The sequence below is a fragment of the Callorhinchus milii genome, unplaced genomic scaffold (genome assembly GCF_018977255.1).
Source record: "Callorhinchus milii isolate IMCB2004 unplaced genomic scaffold, IMCB_Cmil_1.0 Scaffold21, whole genome shotgun sequence".
NCBI lineage: Eukaryota > Metazoa > Chordata > Chondrichthyes > Chimaeriformes > Callorhinchidae > Callorhinchus > Callorhinchus milii.
Window position 1 is genome coordinate 1,261,808 of NW_024704762.1, and position 20,858 is coordinate 1,282,665.

Below are 20,858 nucleotides of genomic sequence, written 5' to 3' on the forward strand. Positions count from 1 at the left end.
GTGATGCTGGGAGAGAGAAAGTCCGTCTGAAGAACGGCACCTCTGACACGCCCCAGCCAAGGGCATAGCCACTCAGGCTCCCCACCCGTCGCTCTCCTCACTGCCTCAAAACTCCTGGGATGATCCAGCTCTCGTCCTGTTGAACTTCAGCTCGCCAGCCTTTGTAAGCAACTATTGGAAGTCCTACTTTTCCTGCGCACTTATTAACCTGAAAGGTTAACTCACTTTCCTCTCTCCATAGATGCTGCCTGACCTGTTGTGTTTCCAGTCACTTCTGTTTTTATTTCACAATTCCAGCATCTGCAGTATTTTGCCTTCAGATCATCCCCGTCCTTGCCCGGCTTCACTGGCCATCCCTCAGAGAACCAAAACCCTTGTTCTCACCTTCAAGGCCCTCCACGGTCTGGTTCCCCCCTCCATCTCCGACCTCCTAGTCCCATATCAGCCTGTCCGTTCCCTCCGCTCGGCGGACACCGGCTGCTTCAGGTCCCCCCGCGCTTCCCGCCCCCCATCGGCAGTCGGGCATTCAGCATCTCTGCTCTGGGACTCTATCCTGCAATCCCTCCACCTCAGCCCCTCTCTTGCCGCTGTCATGTCCCGTGTAAGACCTTCCTGTTTGACTGTGCCTCTCTCGGCCCCCTTCCCCCCACCCCCTCAACCCCCCTCTCCACCCGCAAAAACCCCCCCCCCCCAAACCCCACCACCCCAAACCCCTCCCCCGCCCTCCACCCCTCCTGACCCCAACCCCCCCTGACTGTCCAGGGCCCGGGGATGGCTTTTCGAGGTGAAGGTGTAATTTGTTGTTGTTCAGTGCGGCTTTGCTGTTCCTGGGGAGAGCTCGGCCCGTCACCATGGTAACTGAAGCCACCATCTGGCTTCGTTACCATGGTACCCAGGCCCCGGCCATCTTGGTTGCCCTGGTGACGGCTCCGGCCCCGCCCATCTTGGTTTCCCTGGTGACGGCGCCGCTCTTGCTGCGCGCGCTGTTCGGCTGGCGGCGGCGGTGGCTTGTGGGTAAGGGAACATGGCGGCGACGGCAGCGGGACCCGAGGTGGTGCTGAGCGCGGACGCTGCGGGGCCGCAGTGGAGCTGCAGTGTGTGGGAGCCGCTCTCCGGGGCCGTCATCACCACCTACCGCGGAAGCAGCTGCGGCAGCCGCGGTCTGTGTCTGCTCAACGGCGAGTACCTGCTGGGAGCGCAGCTCGGCAAGAACTGCATCAGCGTCTGGGAGATACAGCGCAAGGTGAGGGCCCGGGGGGTCGGGGGTGGGGGTGTGTGTGTGGGTGTGTGTGTGGGGGGGGGGCAGGCTCACTGTGTCAGTGCAGTCACACCCACTGTTCTGTTATGACTCCTGGCCATTTGACCCAACTTTTTTTTTGAGGGTTATCAGCCAAGTGTCTGACACACGTGGAAACAAACCATCGCTCAGCTTTATAAGGAGAGAACAGAAGTGGTTGGGAGCACTCAGCAGGTCAGGCAGCATCTATGGAGAGAGGAAAGTCAGTCCATGTTTCCGGTGGGTGACCGTCGGTGCTGCCTGACCTGCTGAGTGTTCCCAGCCATTTTTGTTCGTATTTCAGATTTCCAGCATCTGCAGTATTTTGCCTTTTGCCATCATGTGCTTAAGTCTCCAAACCAAACCGTTCGATGCCTGTCACCTCCCACTTGACAGTAATTGAGACATTTATTGGAATGGAATGCCACTCTCACCCGGGAGGGTTGCTTAGCTCATTCCGGAGAGTATTAGGCTCAGATTTGAGGACTCCAGAGTGGGTATTGGGGTAACTACTGGAGTCTGACCAACTAAAATTGCACAGCTTGCCATTGACAGAGCTGTCTGGCAAGCTTTCCTGCTGCTTGTCCAGCTAGGACCACCCCCAACCTGCCCCCGGCTCTGCTCCACCACTGCCTAGTGCTCTGGGATGCTTCGCTGCATGAGCAGCGTTGTATAAATGCAAGTTGTTGTTGTTATGGGTTTTGGCTTGCAGGATTAATAGGAGCTAAATGGGAGAATTCCCTGCCCTCAGTGACTTGTCTGCCCCTACCAATCCTGTTGATGAGCCTCAAAACAAACCTGCCAACTTCTGAAAGGCTTTTGACCACATGAACTCCTCATGATGAAACTGGAAGCCATGGGAGTACGTGGCCAAATCTTGGATTTTATCTGGAATGTGTGTTCCTGTTCCAAAATCTGTGTAAGGGTTGATGGTGGCCCAACTAGTTCTTGAGGTGTCAGTGAGTGAGCGAGAGTGGATGCGGGCTGGGGGGGCTGTTGCTGTGATTATATCAAATGGTATGTCATAGCTACCAGCCATTTGGCTGGTCCGTGAGATGTCAGAGTGTGAGGGACAGGGGGTGATGCGAGGGTGGGGAGGGAAGGAAACAAATGTGTTAACAAATTGAGGTGTGATTGGATCGGAACGCAGCAAACACAGTAAGTTACACTGATGTGCAGAGTGAATGGTTACTGGGTACCAATACTGGGTCATGTTCTCATTGGGAGTGTTTTTAAAAATATTTATTTGGTAAATCTCCAGTAACATCAGAGGTAAAGACAGGTGCGTTAATTGCAGCTAGTTTGGCCTCTGATCTTGTCCTGCCTTATGAAGACTATGAGAGGATGTTTCTGAAGAACCTTTTTTCTCTTATTTAAGGACCAGCTGCAGCAGAAGATCATCTGCCCTGGGGTTGTGAACTGTCTCACTGCATCCCCCAATGGACTTTATGTTACTGCCGGGATCGGGGATAGCATCTATCTATGGGAGGTAATGGCTGCATCGCTTAACTCTAGAGCCCAGAGGTGGTTGTAGAAATGGAGGCTAATAATTGCAGGCTTTGTGCTTGGCTTTATTCTGGGCATCGAGTGGATAAAGCTTGTTATCTGGTGTAACAACAGTAGCTCGCATTTATATTTATTTATAGTTTCTTGGAGCAGAGCCTCATGTCGGGGGTAGGGGGGCCACAAGCACAGTTGAAGAGGAAGGTCTGATCTGAAAATGGGGAAGGAAGCGGCACTAAGTTGTACAAGAGATTGCAGTTTAGAATCCAGACTCACACATGGTGAACGGCCATCTAGGCGAGGTGCTTGAGTATGGGATTAGAAACCTCATGAGCGGAGGTGACCAGTGGCACAGTCCCAAGAGATAGATTTTAGAGCTGGACTTGAAGAGAAGTGGCCAAAGAGATGAAGTTCCAGAGGTCATCAACATAGATTCTGAGAGCTCAGCCATCGATGGCCAGGGTTGTGCTGCAAGCCCAAATTGGCCCAAAGGGGTATGCGGACGCTATATGGTAGGAGGAGGCAGTTGCGAGAGGATGTAGGGATTTACAGGTAAGGATGAAAGCCTTGAAATCATTCTGCAGGGAGGCAGTGGAACCTGCAAGGACTGGGATGAAAGACGTGCAGAGTTTGGTCGGGTGAGGATGCTGGTGGTGGAGTTTGGTAAGTTAGTTTATAGAGTAGTTAGAGAGATCAAGAGGTGGGAGGTAACAACGACTTCATGGTTTAATAAGGGTTAATTTAATATAAGGGTTTAATTTAGTGTTAGAATGGGACCATTGAACATAAGATGTTAGGTGAAAAAGAAGATCAAGGTCCATCTAGTTTGCCTTCCACCTTCCTGGCTGTCATGTGCACATATGTCCTAAACTACCTATGTACTGTATCCCATAATGTTATCTCCTGCAAAACAACAACAAAATTACATTTATATAGCGCCTTTCATGTTGGGAGGATGTCCCAAAAACTGATGTCTTAGATAGTTCTGTTTCCTAACATAAAACAATCTAATCTGTGTTTGAAGGAATCAATACTTCCTGCTTTAACCGTCTCCCTGGGGAGCCTGTTCCACAGGTTCACCATTCTCTCACTGAAATAGTGTGCTTAGATTTGTTCTGAATTTACCCCCCTTCAATCGCAGGCCGTGTTCTCTGTTTTTGCTATTCTGGACAAGTTGAAACAGACTGTCATGATCTATATTGTTTAGCCCCTTTAGAATCTTAAAGACAGTAATCATGTCGCCTCTTAATCTTCACTTTTCCTTCGTGTACAAGGCCAATTTATTATGAGTCTCCTCATAGTCCAGTCCCTCCATTTCCTCAATCATTCTGGTTTCTCCCCTCTGTATCCTCTTGGTTTCACCTATATGTTTTTTGTATTATCACATGTGTAATATACAATTGTATTATTGTTTTTATTATCACGCCTGATAATAATCTCTCAAGAAAAAAAACAACAATAATAATTTGTTCACTCAATCCATGATTGTTTGTGGGACACTGCTGTGTGCAATTGCTGCCGTGTTTCACCCACTTAATTAATTAATTAATATCAAATACAAGCATTATTATTATTATTATATTGTACTGCGGTGACCAGATCTGTACACAGTCTCTAAGTACGTTCTCACCAATGATTTATACAGTGGCAGGATTACCCTACTATTTTGGCTTGCTATTGGGGCAGGAGTGAAGGAAAGCAGTCTTGGCCAGAGACAGAATGTAAGAGAGAAACGAAAGCTGAGGATCGACCAGATGCACTGGTTCAGTGAGGTTGAGAGAAGCCGATTGAGGGTGGGGGTTTGAGGCTATTCCGATAAAACGATAAAATGCTTGGATGTAACCCCATATTGGAATTAATTGGAATGATGTTGTGGTAAACATACTTTCATCTGCGGTGTCAGACTTGAAACCCACAGTCAGGACTGATGCTCCATTGTAATACTGTGAGTGTGCTGCGTTGTCAGAGGTGCTGTCCTTTGAATGAGACGTTAAACTGTCTGCCTGTCCAGGGGGACGTTAAAGATCCCATGGCACTATTCAGAGAGAGAAGGGAGTTTCCCTTGGCCAACAATCCCCCCGAATAAAATTAGTTGGTCACTTCATGGCTGTTTGTGCGACACTGCTGTGCTGGGTCTGTGTTCGTCTAGAATATACAAACAGCTATTTTACGTTGATTGTATATCCTGTGATGTGTTTTCAGATGTCTCGACAATGTGATAAGTTATTATACCAAATGGCAAGATTATTTATTATTTATTACTATAATGAAATTATTAAGAATCTGCAAAGAGTGGTTGGGAAAACAAATAACAACAATTTGCATTTATGTAACGCCTTCCACTCAGAGTAGAGTCTCAGAACGCTTAACAGTTGTGGAGCCTGACTCTGAGCCGGGGTGAGGGGGGTGGAGGTGGCCATAAGCACGATCGAAGAGGAAGGTTTTCAGGCGGGACTTGAAAAAGGGGGGAGAGGGGGCAAGGCGAAGGGATTGCAGGAGAGTGTTCCAGAGTTTTAGGGTGTAGTGGCTGAAAGCGCGATCTCCGATGGTGGGGCGGAGGGTGCAAGGTATGAGCAGGTTGCCGGTGCCAGTCAAGCGGAGGCGCAGGGTGGTGGATTGGGTGTGAGGAGATCGGAGAGGTAGGAGGTGCCGGAGAGCTCACAAATAGAATTGTGAGCTGCTGTGATGTTTTGGACTGGCCATTAGGTGGCAAGCTGTACACATGCAAAGCTTGAAACAGAAACCCTTTGCTAATTATTTTGTGACTATAATAATGTGTGTAGGTGAAACTGCCCTTTTATCAGCTGTCAAGTGGAACCAATCCACTTAGATTTAAATTCTTGGCATCGGGTTGGAGGTCAAAGTGCAAGAGGAAAAAATACGGGTGCTTTTTAACAACAATAACAAGATTACATTTGTATAGCACCTTTCACATCGGGAGGACGTCCCAAGGCTCTGGGACCCATTCTTTTTAACCCAGAATGCCTCGAAAAGCAGGTTACACAAATGGAGATAACTCCCCATCCCTCTTGCAGGGAAATTACCATATAATTTCAGCCTAGTCCTCGATGAGGTTGATGTACTTGCTGTTTATTTTGTCAGCTTGTATGTCAGCCTGGCTCAGTGGTAACACTTTTGCCTCTGGGGTAGGAGGTTGTGGGTACAAATGTCATGTCAGGACTTGATCTCACGTAGACTAAGCTGGTGCTCCAGTGCAGTGCTGGAGGTATGTTGCATTGTCGGAGATGCTGTCCTTTGGATGAGACGTTAAACTGAGCTCCCGGCTGCCTGTTCAGGTGGATTTAAAGATCCCATGGGACTATTAAGAAGAGAAGGGAGTTTCTCTCACCCAGTGTCCTGGCCAACAATCCCGCAAAAATAACATTGGTCACTCATTTCTCAGCTGTTTGTTGGACATTGGTGTGTGCAAGCTGGCTGCTGCATTTGCCTACTAATAGACAGTCAATCCACTTTACAGTAAAACCTGTGAAGTGCTTTGAGACATCCTTCCGACATGATAAGACTCTATCGCAAATGCAAGGATTATTATTATTTATTTTCAGCTTTTCTCTCAGTTTATTAACTCCTGATCTTATGAATAAATAAGAGCTTTGGGTTTACCACAGCCATTGACCAAGGCTTTGGGGTTCAAAATAAAACGTCTGTCAGTGGAAAGGGAGATGGGAAAGACACCAATGTTTGTTATTTCTCTACAGGTTTGTAGTGGGAACCTGCTGATTGTACTTCACAGACATTACCAGGACCTGACCTGCCTTCGCTTCACCGATGACAGCAGTCACTTTGTGTCGGGAGGGAAAGATAACCTGGTTCTGGTGTGGAACCTTTACAGGTGTGTATGTAAACTGATTCAAATTTGTATACTTTTATACCATTTGGATGTCTCAAATAACTTGGTTGCTCAATTTGCAGCTGTTTGTGGGACAATGCTGTGCGCAATTGGCTGCTGCGTTTCACCCACAAAATATACAGTCAATTTACAGTATATTCTGTGAAGCACTTTGAGACTTCTCGAAAGCGTGATAAGGTGCTACATCAAATGCAAGGAATTTTGTTGTTATAATCTGAATTGTTTCTGACTGGATTACACACAGGAGTGATTTTGCTGATGGCACTGACCTATGCTGGCGTGTAGCTCCACAATTGTCCACCAACACACACCCACACATGTTAACATAGGTGGGGAAGACTTGTTACTTGATAGTGAGCAAGAGCTAACAACCCTTACTTGTTTCACTTGCTCCCACCCCTTCCTAATACAGCACATTATATGCATGAGTGAGATGTTCAGTTCAGCCCAACCTTTTGTTCTGTGTGATGTAACTGGTAAAGCACCCCATTCTTTGGATGGGCATGAAGGAGCAGGAGATTCACCTGGTGAAGTGGGGGGCGGAGTGATAATAATAATCCTTACATTTGATACAACGCCTTCATGTTGGGAAGATGTATCAAAACACTACAAGATTCACAGGAGTGCAGTGACTGTGTGTTTTGTTGGAAAACATGACAACCCCAAACAGCTGTGAAGTTAATAACCAATTTTATTTTAGGGATTGTTGGCCATATCATTGGGAGAGAAAAACTCCATTCCCTCTATTTTTCAATAGTGCAAACCCTTGATTGTCCAGTACCTTGGAATATGCGTCCAACATGGAAGGCGCTATATAAATGCAATTTGTCATTGTTGTTGTGCCATGGATTGTTTAGCATCCATCTGAGCAGGTAGATGGTACCCTGGTTTAATGTGTTATCCGTAGGATGGCATCTCTTGGCACAATACAACACTCCCCTATTGATGCAATGGGGTGTTTGCTTAGAACATGAGCTCAAAGTCCAAACCTTCTGAATCAGAAGCAAAAGCATTAGCACCTGAGCCAGGCTGCCACATGCAGGAAGCCTATAGTGCTGAGGACCTTGGTTCTCATCTCATCAAAGACAGCAGGGTCTCAAGGCAGGTCAAGCTGGGCATTTAAGACCTAGGTCCAAACTGTTCTTTATTATGATTCTGAACTTCAGGGAATACAGTGGAAAGGATTTCTCAGGTCCATTTGCGAAATCCAGCATAGAGCAGGGAGGTGGATTTGTGGTAAACTTGGAAAACTGCTCCAGGGAGGGAGGGGTCTGGCCTTCACTGACCTGTCCCTGAGAACCCTAGAAGAAGCATTGGCTTCAAAGCAGGCACGCCTGTTTGCCAAAGTCCCTCCCATGAAGATGTGGATTGAACAGTCGGTGCCGAGTAAGCCATCTGGCATTGGCCTTGGACCTTGGGAACATCAGGTGGATGGCATGACACAAGCTGCCCTGTAAAGGTCCCCCCACCTCACTGAAGGCAGATGTCTATCAGGTAGCTCATAAGGAAACTCTGAGGCTAGAAGCTCAAGCTCCGCACCTTCAATGCTGGAGCTGAATGGAAATTGATGTGTGTCTGAGCTGTGGGCAGGAAGATTGTGGTAATTTGTTGTTGTTGTCATCCTTCGGGGGAGGTAAGCAGGGTCTGCTTGGAGCTGAACTGACTCTAAGGTGATCTGCTTGCCCAAGGAATGTTGGAATCACGTCCACCCTCTGTGATGGTCTCTTGTCCAGTTCCTAATGTCAGGCCGGTCTGCAGTATTCCAAGGCACTGCTGATGCCAGCCCAGCCTAGGTGATCGGTAGGACCTGGAAAGGCAGACCGGTCACTGGGGATAGGGGCTCTTCCAATTCAGCCTTGTTAACTCTGCAAACCAAAGTCCTAACAGGTAAGGTGGTCCTAGCTGGACAAGCAGCCGTGAAGCTTGCCTGGCAGTGACGATCTATGTGGTTTAAGCTGGTTAGACTCTAACAGTTACCCCAACAGACCCTCTGGGGTTCCAAAGGCTTTGCCAGCTTGCGACTAAAACTCTCCGAAATGAGGTAATGTGTCCTTCCAGGGAGAGAAATCACACTCTTTCCCTGGAGGGACACATCCACTACACAAGAAATTCCATGTGTAGGTGAGATACATAGAACTCTGGTTTGGATACTTTCTTAAGCATGCGTCAGACACATGGTTGATCCAAACAAATAAAATTATGCTTTGTGAGTCTCTGTGTCTGTTTCTGCCTTTCTCTCCTCTTCCCGTCATTGCCCCTCTGTGTGCCTGTCTTGTATCTATGTGGGTTGTTTCTTTTTGTGTTGTCCTTCACACAGAATACTCTCTGTGTCTATTTCATCAGTCTTTCTCTGAGGCTCTCACTTCAGCCACTTTCTGTCATTCTCACTCAGTCCTTCCTCTCCCTCTCAAAATATATACAACAGAGATAGATGGTGTTTCAGGCAACGTCTTTACTCACTGAAATATCATGGGAGCCTCAAATCTCCATTTTCCATGTTTATTATATTGTTATATATTATCTTGTTAGATCCTGAAAGATCAATGCCATTATTTCTATTGAGTTTAAATTCCACCTCCCAACTCTCTGCTGGCCTTCAGTGGTAAGGGATTGCGACTTTACTCCGTGTGAATCCCAGGAGCAGAAGGGAGTTTATTGGCTATCTTTTTTCGGCATGAAAGGATACAAAATACAATACAAAATTACATTTGCATAGCGCCTCTCATGTCGGGTGGACGTCCTAAGGCGCTGGGAAAAAAGCTGGTAAATGCCGGTACTGGAATTGTAATCGCACTTAGCCGGAAAATTCTGGCTTCTCCCCCACCCCCCCCAATTAATCTGGCCAGCCAGGAGGTTAGCGTACTGTATTTGGATTTTTCTGAATCTGCTGGTGGAATTGTCTGCGTGCAGTTTGTGCTGCTGTCTTCCCTATTAAAGAGTTTATGTTCGACAGGGACGTGCTGTAACAAAGCCAGGCCCACGGGTCGGTTGGCTGAAAGCTGAAGGCCTGGATTCACGTCACTCTTCAACTTTACAGCTCATTCCAACTCCCCATTTGTCTCCATCACCGATTGCATAACAACATCAGAGGACTGGATGTGTTTTTAAAATAGGAGAATATAAACTGAGTATGAGAGTAGAGCGGTGGGCTGTGATTGAAGTATATAATAATCATCCTTAATTCGATTTAACACCTTTCAAGTCAGGAGGATATCCCAAAGAGCTTCACAGGATATGCTGTCAAGTGGATTGACGTTTTAGCAAATCAATTGGCGCACAGCAATGTCCCACAAACAACAATGGCTTATTTTATCTGGGTTGATGGCCATGATATCGAGAGAAACTCCCTTTTCTTTTTGAATAGTGCCATCTTTAGTCAGAAACTGAGCAGGGGCTTATTAGGTAGATAACAACAACAAATTACATTTGTATAGTGCCTTTCATGTCAGGAGGATGTCCCAAGGTGCTGGATGGTGAAGGATTTATATCTTAGCTAGGGGTTGAGATCAGGAAGGGTGGAGGAGCCCAGAGTCCACTGAGCGAAGTGGTTGGTATATGGGATTAGCAGGTCACAGAGTTAAAGAGGAGCAAGGCTGTGGGAGCTTTGAAAGTGAGGACGATAAACAGTTAGGTAGTGAAGTTATTAACACTGACGCAATAGGCTGAACACTTCCTCCTATGGCATATATTCATTGCTTTTAAGCTAATTTTCTGAAGTAATTGTGTAAATTTCTCTACAAGCATAATAATAATAATAATAATCCTTGCATTTTGATATAGCGCTTTTCACGTCGGGAGGACGTCCCAAAGCACTTCACAGAACACACTGTAAAGTGAATTGACTGTATATTTGTGGGCGAACGCGGCAGCCAATTGCGCACAGCAATGTCCCACAAACAGTCGTAGATTGAAAATGACCAATTTATTATTGTTTTGTTTTGGAGGGATTATTATTAGGCTCTGTGTGGAGTAAGGAAACTTGCCCAAGGAATTGAACTCAGGTCTCTCACTTGCAAAGCGAGTGCTCTAACCACTGAGCTACAGGACTCCACAAGGCACTACCCCACATGAAGGGCGCTGTATGAATGCAAGTTGTTCTTGTACTACCATTTTAATGTGATGCAGGTGTGCTGCCCTTGAATGCCCTCTAGTTCCTGACTATGGGTATTGTTGCTGTGCTGTTGAATTTGTCCTAGAATTTGAGCATTGAGCAGATCTAGAAGCTAAAAGCTGGAGATGGGCTCAGCATCAGAGTCAGAGAAGGATCAAACAGGGTCTTTGATCTGATGTAGATTACGTTTAAACCAATTACTCTTTGCACAAAATATGTTGGAGTTGATTTTGAAGGTAGCCCCTGTGGGAATGAAAGAAGAAAGCTGGATTTTATGGGACGTTCAGAATCCCTCTTTCATATTATTGCAAATATTACAACTGAGAAACTGACTGTTAATCCCTACACTTTACATTCCACTGATCTTGTTGGCAACTGTGATTTATGTAGCCTGACTGAATCAAGACGCATAACAGGGTAAATGTGAAGACTTTTTCCATTAATTGAGTGGTAATGAAAGGGCATGAACTGCGGATTATCATGGAAAGAAAGTTAGATTTCTTTTCCCCGTGGAGTTTTATTAGAATGTGAACACCTGACCATTTAGGCTACTTTTAATCCCACCTCAAGAGGAACTGGATAAACACTTGAAGAAAATTAATATTAAAAGTTATTATGGGTGGGTTATTAGGGCAGAATACAGGCTCCTGAGCACCAGCACAGTGGACTAATTATCTTGTGTGTGGTAACATTCGGATTCTATAATAATAATAATAATAATAATAATCCTTGCATTTGATATAGCGCTTTTCACGTCGGGAGGACGTCCCAAAGCGCTTCACAGAATAGACTGTAAAGTGAATTGACTGTATATTTGTGGGCGAACGTGGCAGCCAATTGCGCACAGCAATGTCCCACAAACAGTCGTAGATTGAAAATGACCAATTTATGTGTACAACTGCTTCATAAAGGTAAAATTTGGTGATAAATGGTAATACTCACTATTGATACAGCGCCTTTCCGTGAGGAGGATGTCTCAAAGCCCTTCACAGGATTTTGCTGTGAACTGTAGTGTCTACTTTGGGAAATGCAGCAGCCAATTTGTGCCAGTGAGTGAGCAATTTTATTTGGGGGATTGTTGGCCACGATACCGGCAGAAACTCCCTTCTCTTTTCGAATATTGCCATCTTTAACATCCACCTGAACAGCCAGACGGGACCTTGGTTTAACGTCTCATCCGAAGGATGGCACCTCCGAAAATGCAGCCCCCCCCCAGCACTGTATTGGAGTGTCACCCTAGACAGTGAGTTAACCAGGAATCTTTATTTCTGGGAAAGCTCATACATTGAAACTGGAGGAGCTCTAAGCCTGTCCTGGAGGATGTTAAATATCCTGTGTCTATGTTGGGAAAGAAAAGAAAGTTTCTTCCAGTGACCTGGTCACATTAATTTGCCCTTAGCAAGGTCCCACAAGACATTTGTGGGACCTTGCTGGGGGCAGATTAATACGCAGTCACTGCACTCCACAGTAGTTCTCTGTGAAGCACTTTGAGATAAATTGATATAAGTAGGCGCTGTATCGAATGCAAGGATTATTACCTAAAGCATTTGATCTTTTCCCAATATCCACAACCTTTGATTTGATATGCCGTTTCACCCACAAAATACAGAGTCAATTCACTTTACAGTATATTCTGTAAAGCGCTTTGAGACGTCTCGAAGTGATGGGGCTCTGTATTAAATGCAAGGATTATTATAATTATTATTATGTGAAGAATATGGAGTGGCCTGGTGATGTCAGTGGGAAAGGTTCCACTCAGTTTGTAAAAACGCAGGGCTGAGATCCCCCACAGTGACTGTGCTAACATCCAGAAACAAGCCAAGATATCTAAAATCCAAATCTATATTTCTTGCGTCTGCTTAACATTTAATAGACTGGGTTTAACAATCCCTCTGCCCCATTCCAGTGCTTGTTGCTGCTATTTGGTGTGTGAGCTCCGAGGTTATGAGGCTGCTTTATAAATGCAAGTTGTTGTGTGTGACCTGTTGGTGAAATGGTCCCTCCTCTTAGTGTTCTGCAGGTTGACTTTGTTCGGACGCCTGAGCCCCGTCATGTCTGGACTCGCCACACACTGCCGGTGACGGACATACACTGTGGCATTGGGGGGCCACTGGCTCGAGTGGCGACAGCTTCCCTCGATCAGACCGTCAAGGTACGTTCATTGTCTTTCAAGTCGATTTTTTACTGGATTCAATTTACAAAATAATAATCATGAAAAATTCTTATACAGAATCGTGGAAATATTCATCCCCACTTTGTCCAGTTTTATTATTGCCAGCTTCTGCTTCTTTCACTGATGTTTTTACACTGTGGAGTCCTATAGCACTTACCTCGCAAGTGAGAGACAAGTTTCCTTACTCCCCACACCTCTGTTTACCCAGCAGTAAGTAGGAACCCGATTGTTAGTCGATTGGCGAATCGCATTTCCGGTGATAATAATCCCTCAAAAAAAACAAAAATAATTTGGTCACTCAACCCATGACTGTTTGTGGAACGCTGCTGTGCGCAATTGGCTGCTGCATTTCACCCACAAAGCATACAGTCAATTCATTTTACAGTGTATCCTGCGAAACGCTTTGAGACATCTCCAGGACAACAACAACAAAATGACATTTGTATACCCGAGCAGCTGGGAATCGGGGTCGGGAGGGTGGTGGGCAGGGGGAGAAGCAGGGAGATCAAAAGCATGGTCGAAGAGGAGGGTCTAGAGAGGGGTCTTGAAAGTGGCAAGGGGGGGGGGGTGCGGGACGGAAGGACTGTGGGATGGAGTTCCAGAGGGTGGGGGCAGAGTGGCGGAAGGCCTGTCCGCCAACAGTGGGGCGAGCGAGGTGGGGGACGAGAAGCAGGCTGGAACCCGCTGAGCGGAGGGAGCAAACGGGATGGTAAGGGTTTAGGAGGTGGCAGAGGTCGGTGGGAACAAGACCGTGGAGGGCTTTGAAGGTGAGGACCATAATCTTGAACTGTATCCTCTGTGTGATGGGGAGCCAGTGGAGTTGGTTATAGTGTCACGGAGCCTAGTGCGGGAGAGGACATGGACTACAGAGTTCTGGATGATCTTCCAGAACTCCTCCCTTCACAGGCTGCAAGGATCAATGTTATGTCAATGCAAGGATTATTATTATTAAATTCTTCAAACGCTTTTCTCAGTTAGGTTTACCAGCTCTTATTGGGTCACATCCTTCACTTGAATAAACTGGCACTTTTTGTCTGTGAAATCAGAATTCTTCCGCCTGAGATCCAGATTTCAATAGTAGTATCAAGTAATCAGATCCGTTACCTGAAAAGATGTTTAGATTGTATTGAAAATCCTCCTTCCCACTCACTGAGTTTATACCCAGAATCCTTGATATAAGGCAGTAATCTCATAAAACATTCAGCTAATGCCACAACCCAGAGCACTGACCTTTGATCATTAATAACTCTTAGCTGAACTGCAAGATGAGCTACAAAGAAGATCAGAGTAGTTTAAGTTTTACAGTGTAGGAAGACTGGTGTAGAGGGGAGCTTAAGCAAAGTTCATGAAATATTGTTGCAATGTTAATGGCAAACTTTGATTTCAAAACGAGCGGGACCAGAAAATATAAATAGAAATTAGAACAAATATTTAGAATTTTAGAACCAATGTAGGGTGGTGGTGAGGCCCGGCATGGGGCTGGGTAGAGATGGTGGGAGGTGCCGTGTGTGGAAGCAGGGATGAGGGGACGGAGGTTGGTTGCTGTGGTGATGTCTGAAAAGGGGAGTGAAAATACCATATTTGTATCTTTGCCAAAGTATGATATTGATGAACAATTCTATAATCAATCGGAAAGCTTGCAGTTGCTAAATATTAATATTGTAAGGTTTATTTTCTAAGTGAAAAATTGAGCCAGTAAAGTTAGTGCCAGTTGTGCACATTTTTAGAACATGAGAATTTGCTGGGTGATAAAAGACCAAGGTTCACCTCGTTCGCCTTCCACCATCTTGGCAGTTGCTTGACATGTTGTGTTTCAAACTGTATACTGTGTCCTAAGATACTATTTTCTCAGGAGAATATTTGACAGGATCTCTCTGGGACTCCAGTTAGGCCTTGTGAAATCCATAACCCACAATAAACTCTGCCTCTCCCACCTTACTTGGCCGGGCATTCTACATCCCAGCAACTCTCTGTGTGGAGGCAAATAAAGCTCTCTTATTTTTGTGACAGCCTTATAACACTGTCCCCTAAACACTGACTCCCTTACCAGTGGGAATAGCTTCTCCCTGTCATTTACCCTGTCAAAACCCCTCAAATTTTGTACACCAGTATCAGGTCCCCTCTCAACCTTCTCTGCTCCACCTTGGGAGCGGAATGTAGCGAAAAATTGTGCAAATAGGAGTTTTGTCATTCTTTCTATTTTCCATTGAGTTGGAGCCTTTGCGGCTTTTTTCTGGTTTATAAGAACATAAAGAAGACCAAGGTCATTCAGTTTACCTTCACGCAGTCTCGTGACATGTTGTGTCCTAAACTATAAACTCTTGCCTCCGGCCCCTGTGTTTCTAGCTCCTCGTACACATCCAAGGTTATTTTTATTCCTTTTTACACGTCATTTCCATTGGCGAAAAATTAAATTATCGATTTTGACAAGTGGAAAATTAATTTAGGCAAAAACCTTAAAAATGGCAAGTCTCGTTCCCCAACAGTAAATTACTGTTAAAATAATTTATTGCAACACTGTCAGAAGCTAATCCAGGGAATAACATACACATTGTGTACGTCACCAGGCTTTGTAGTAATGTAACCACACGATTTCTGCTGCTGAAGCCATGGAGCAGAACTCGACAAATATAAAGAATCAGAGCACAGCCTCACAGCACACACTGGCACACAGCCACTGTTTGGGGAGGTTCGGACAGGGTGATAGTAATCTAGTCATGTTATTGTTGTAGATGCTTCTACGCTGTTGTAAAGGGCCTGTGTCCCCCTGTGCTGCTCTGGTAAACTTTCCCGAGACAGTGGATCCGGTTTGCTGAAGCTGTGATCTGCTGTTTGAGTAAATGCAGCGGTCCCATAGAGAGAGAGAGAGAGGGAGTGAGCGAGAGAGAGAGAGAGATAGTACTACAGAGAGAGAGGGAGTGAGCGAGAGAGAGAGAGACAGTTCTACAGAGAGAGAGACTGTGAGTGAGAGAGAGAGAGAGACAGTACTACAGAGAGAGAGAGATAGAGGCACATCACTTTTGCTGCATGTTAAAGGTCACTGCAGTTTTAACCTGTTTAACATTTCAGTGCTCCTCAGCCCACTCGGTGCTGAGGGGAGCGATGTGGAGCTGCACAATCCCCACAATAATTGAGACCTGCAGCGAACATTACTGCAGTGAAGATCAATAAGCCACACTTCAGTCAGCAAGTCAACTAACTTTTATCAAGCAACTGATAGGATCAAGGATAGCCATCCATATTGAGTTTGCTGGTCTCATAGTCTAGAGTCTTCCCCTCCCTCACCCAATCTATTATTCTATGATTGTAAAAAGACCCAGTTGTGGTACATGGCTTGGACTCTATACGGCACCCACTCTAGTTACGTGCATAGGTCAGCTGGGTGGGAGGAGATCAGGCTTGGCTGTGAGACCCTCTGCCGCTCACTGCGCCCACACCCCAGAAAGAGGAGGCCAGAGCAGGAGCACATTCATCTGACAATGGGGAGTAAATTAGAAAAGTAATTGAACGCTAATTTTTTTTAAAAACACTGATGATTTTGACATAGATTCAAGATAGTTGGCAAAGGAACCGAGGGAGGGGGATGAGGAGAAATGTTTTACGCAGAGAGTTGTTATGGTCTGGAATGCACGGCCTGAAAAGTTGGTGGGAGCAGATTCAATAACAATTCTCTAAAGGGAATTGGATAGGTACTTGAAAAGGAAAAATTGGCAAGGATATGGGGAAAGAGTGGGGGGAGAGGGACTAGTTGACAGCTCTTCCAAAGAACCGGCACAGGCATGATGGCCTCCTTCTATGCTGTAATATTCTATGATTCTATGATGCTGGTCTATTCTGCCTGTGGTTCAGCCTGTTTTACCACAGGAGTATGGGGAAAAAGTAGGGGTGTGGGACTGATTGGGTAGTTCTTTCAAAGAGTCAACGGAGTCACAATGGGACGAATGGCCTCCTTCTGTGCTGTAATATTCTGTGATTCTATGATTGTAAAATTTGCTTTCCTTGCTGACTGACCGTTGGTGACAGTTCACTTTAATAAATCAGATTTAGCTCCTCGTTGCTCAGTTTGTGCCTAAAGTATGATTTTTTTTTTACTCTGGCTTCTACTCGGGAACACCGGTCACCCTCTGGGACCTCATCCAAACGAGATTTCTACCTGAGAGTAAGTGCCAGCTCCTTGGCCATGGGACATGTCCTGTCAGATATTCCCACTCGTGCCTGCACTCCAGTGTTGAGCGTCAGATAGCAATCACAAGCAGGAACCAGGACTGACCGCCAAGCCGCTGCCCCCACCACCCCAGCCCCCTCACCTGCTCTATCCAGGGCAGCAATGCAAAATAAAGGATGTTCCTACTACTCAGTAGATCTTTTCAGTTCCTGGTAGTTGTAAGCTACTGTAGCGATGTGGTTTGCTCAGGGGATGACCTCTGTGTAACATGGGCACGGACGGGCAGGGTGAGAGGTGGACAAGAGGAGTGTACGAGAAACTCTGTGAGCTGTGCAGCCCCCGCATCCTGGAATGAGGCGCACACCAGGAGAAGAGGCATATGACAATAGGGACAAGATTTAAAAAAATTGGACTGATTATCATCCGTGCAGATTGGCTGCTGTGAGGGATAGCTGCCTCTGCTCCCCTCCCCTCCCTCCCCTCCCCTCCCCTCACCTCCTCCCCTACCTACTCTCGGTTCACCTCCCCTCCGCTCCCCTCCCCTTACCTACTCTGCTCACCTCCCCTCCACTCCCTTCCCCTCACCTCCCCTCAGTAGCCAGTCAGGAGGTTGCCCGAGCCAAGAAATACATCACTGGCCGATGCTATGGAAAGAGGAAAGTCACCTTTAAAAAAAATTCTATTAAATCTTTCACAGTACAAATTTCACATTCCTTTAGAAAAATGTTATAATAATGGGACAATCTACCGGTATGTTGCATTTAGTATTCCACCAGGGTCTACTAATTTGCTTTGCCAAACATTAATGTCAGAATAATGAATGACCTGATCTCAGGCAGTGAACAAGTCTGTTTCTGTGAGTTGGCTCAACCCAGATGTGCTAGAACAACAACAACAAATTACACATCATGTTGGAAAGATGTCCCAGGGTCCTGGACAGTCAGGGTTTTTTTGGACCCGAGTTGGGGTCAGGAGGGGTGGAGGGCAGGGTGGGTGGGAGGGAGTGGGAGGGTGGCTGAAGGCACAGTTGAAGAGGAAGGTCTTCAGATGGGACTTGAAGGAGGGAGACAAGAGAGGGGGTGAGGCGGGGATTGCAGGATAGAGTTCCAGAGTGTGGGGGCAAAGATGCTGAATGCCTGACCTCCAGTCGTGGGACGGGAAGTGTGGGGGACCTGAAGCAGCCGGTGTCTGCTGAGTAGAGGGAGCAGACAGGCTGATATGCGTTAGGAGATCGGAGAGGTGGGGGGAGCAAGACTATGGAGGGCTTTGAAGGTAAGCTTCAAAACTCCCTCACTTCCCCCTCCCGAGGAAAACAATTGTAGCCCCACTACCGCAACAGAGTTTAGCTAAATCAGTACAGACACATATCTTTCCTTTATGTAGCACTTTTAACGGAAAATAAATGTCTTGAAGCACTTAAATGGAGATGACTGAGGAGAGGAGGGTGAGTTAGCACTCTATAAATGCAATCTTGTTGTTGTTGTAGCCAAAGAGAGGTTTAAAGAGTGTTTTGAAAGCTGTAAGCAAAGCTGCGAGGTGGAGGGATGGTAGGAAATCATTCTGTAGAGCAAGTGCAACGTGGCTGCCAGCCAGCGATCAAATCCTGGGCCTTTCCAGCTCTGTGGATCTTGGCTTTTACTAAACTGAGCCCCCGGGGGAAGCCAGTGCCTGCCCCCTCCAGTGCTAAGAGGGGATTCATTCTACTACCATCTGATCCTTCAGCTATCAAACAATAGTATTAAACTGCCTCATTCAGATAATTAACATCTTGTGGAGTAGGAAATGGGGGCGTTAATCTACGTCATTTACATTGGATGAATGACTTGCGAAAGCATTTACTTAAATGAAAATTGCCATCATTTGATGAGGATGAACGGGGGTGGAATGTTGGCCTTTAAATAACCAGACTTCAGCAGATCTGTAACTGCTGCCAACTCCCAGTCTAACTGCTGGCATGTGACTGGACAGAGCTTGGTTCAGCGCTGCAGGACTAGCCACTGAGCCATTGAGTTAGCACTACATAACGATTTCCACTATTCCTGAGATGTGGAGAAACATTGCATAAATCACTGCTCAATGTGCCTACTGGTGGCATTATTCATAATGGACATCAAAACTCTGAGGCACTTAATTTTTCTTATGGACCATTGATCAAAGCTCTAATCAAGAACGGTTGAGCCTCTTGCATTATGTGATCAATAGTGCCTGGTACTTGTTGCACTCATTAGTGATAGCTCCAAACTGGAGCTTTGGGAGAATGGCTTGGACTATTGGTAATTGGCAATTGAATCCAAACCTTATCCCGAAACTAATAGAGACTTGAATATTATGGAGGCTGTAATTTGGAATTAAGTTCAAAATGTGCATACTTTTGATATATCTTTCAGTGGAGGAATTTAATGACAGATATTGGAAGCTGCAGACCAATCAATTATGTAGGAGATATTTGATGCACCAAATATAGCATAATTCCTGTTTCAGGACAGTAGTAGACTACTGGTTCATCCAGCTACTCGCTCATCCTCTCAAAAGATTCTTCTGACAGATCTGTCATATATAATCACTCTGAATCTGGAGGAATTGGGACTTTTTCCTTTGAAACAAAGCAGGTTGATCGAGGTCTTTAAAATAATGAGGAATTTTGAGAGAGTGAATAAGGAGACATTATTTCCACTGGTGTGGAATAACTAAATAACTAAAGTGAATCAATTTAGATAGTTAGTAAACCAGTAAATGGGGAGGTTAGGAGAAGTGTTTTCAGACAGAGTGATTGTGCTCTGGGACGCTACCCTGTGTGTTGCAAGTTATTGTTGTTGGGTTAGATTTGCAATGCTGTCCCAGGAGCAGTAGTTGAGGCAAAACACATATTGGCATTCAAGAGGGTTCTAGACAGATAATAATAATCCTTGCATTTTATATAGCGCTTTTCACGTCGGGAGGACGTCCCAAAGCGCTTCACAGAACACACTGTAAAGTGAATTGACTGTATATTTGTGGGCGAACGCGGCAGCCAATTGCGCACAGCAATGTCCCACAAACAGTTGTAGATTGAAAATGACCAATTTAATTATTGTTTTTGTTTTTTTGGAGGGATTATTATTAGGCTCTGTGTGGAGTAAGAAACTTGCCCAAGGTTTCGCCCTCTGCCTTGCAAAGCGAGTGCTCTAACCACTGAGCTACAGGACTCCGATACCTTTTTAAGATACCTTAAAAAGAGCGGAAATGGGGAACAGGACAGGTAAATGGGGCTGAAATGTTTGCTTTTGAGGGAATGGTACAGACACAGTGAGACGAGTGGCTTTCTTCTGTGATGTAAATTTCTATGGTTCTTTGAATGATTTTAAATTCTAGGTCTAGTTTTTTCTTTTGGAAACCTTTACAATTCTTGATTCTCCCACCTGTGTTGGTAATCCTTGCTGCCTGTCACCCTTTTACTAAAATAAACCTTTTATTGTGTTTATTGAGAAACTGACCTGTTTTTGAATTTTCTGTAAGGCACTAACACCTACCTGCAGCCAGATATTCTGAACTCTTTGTAATTCAGAGCTCCTCAATGAAGTCTTCCATCTTCCCACGCACACAACTTTTTCTCAAGAGAAGAGAGAAAAGCCAAAGGGTGGTCTAGGAATACACAGTCACTACACTTACCTGTGACAGCAATTATCTCTGAAGCACTTTGAGACATTTTAACATTGTAAATGCGGTATGAAATGCTAGGTAGGACTATCATCAATTATGCATGTGAGGAATGGGTTTGATGGG

The 20,858-nt window shown here is 45.6% G+C and overlaps 1 protein-coding gene across 1 annotated transcript in view; it reads left to right on the plus strand.

Moving 5' to 3' along the window:
* Positions 1 to 998: 998 nt before the first annotated feature.
* Positions 999 to 20,858, plus strand: part of wdr18 (WD repeat domain 18) — an 80,393-nt gene continuing 60,533 nt past the window's right edge. The window contains exons 1-4 of the mRNA XM_042342792.1: positions 999 to 1,243; positions 2,655 to 2,765; positions 6,496 to 6,629; positions 12,769 to 12,910. Of these exons, the coding sequence (XP_042198726.1) occupies positions 1,025 to 1,243; positions 2,655 to 2,765; positions 6,496 to 6,629; positions 12,769 to 12,910 (606 nt within the window). The 5' untranslated portion in view covers positions 999 to 1,024. The remainder of the gene's footprint in view (positions 1,244 to 2,654; positions 2,766 to 6,495; positions 6,630 to 12,768; positions 12,911 to 20,858) is intronic.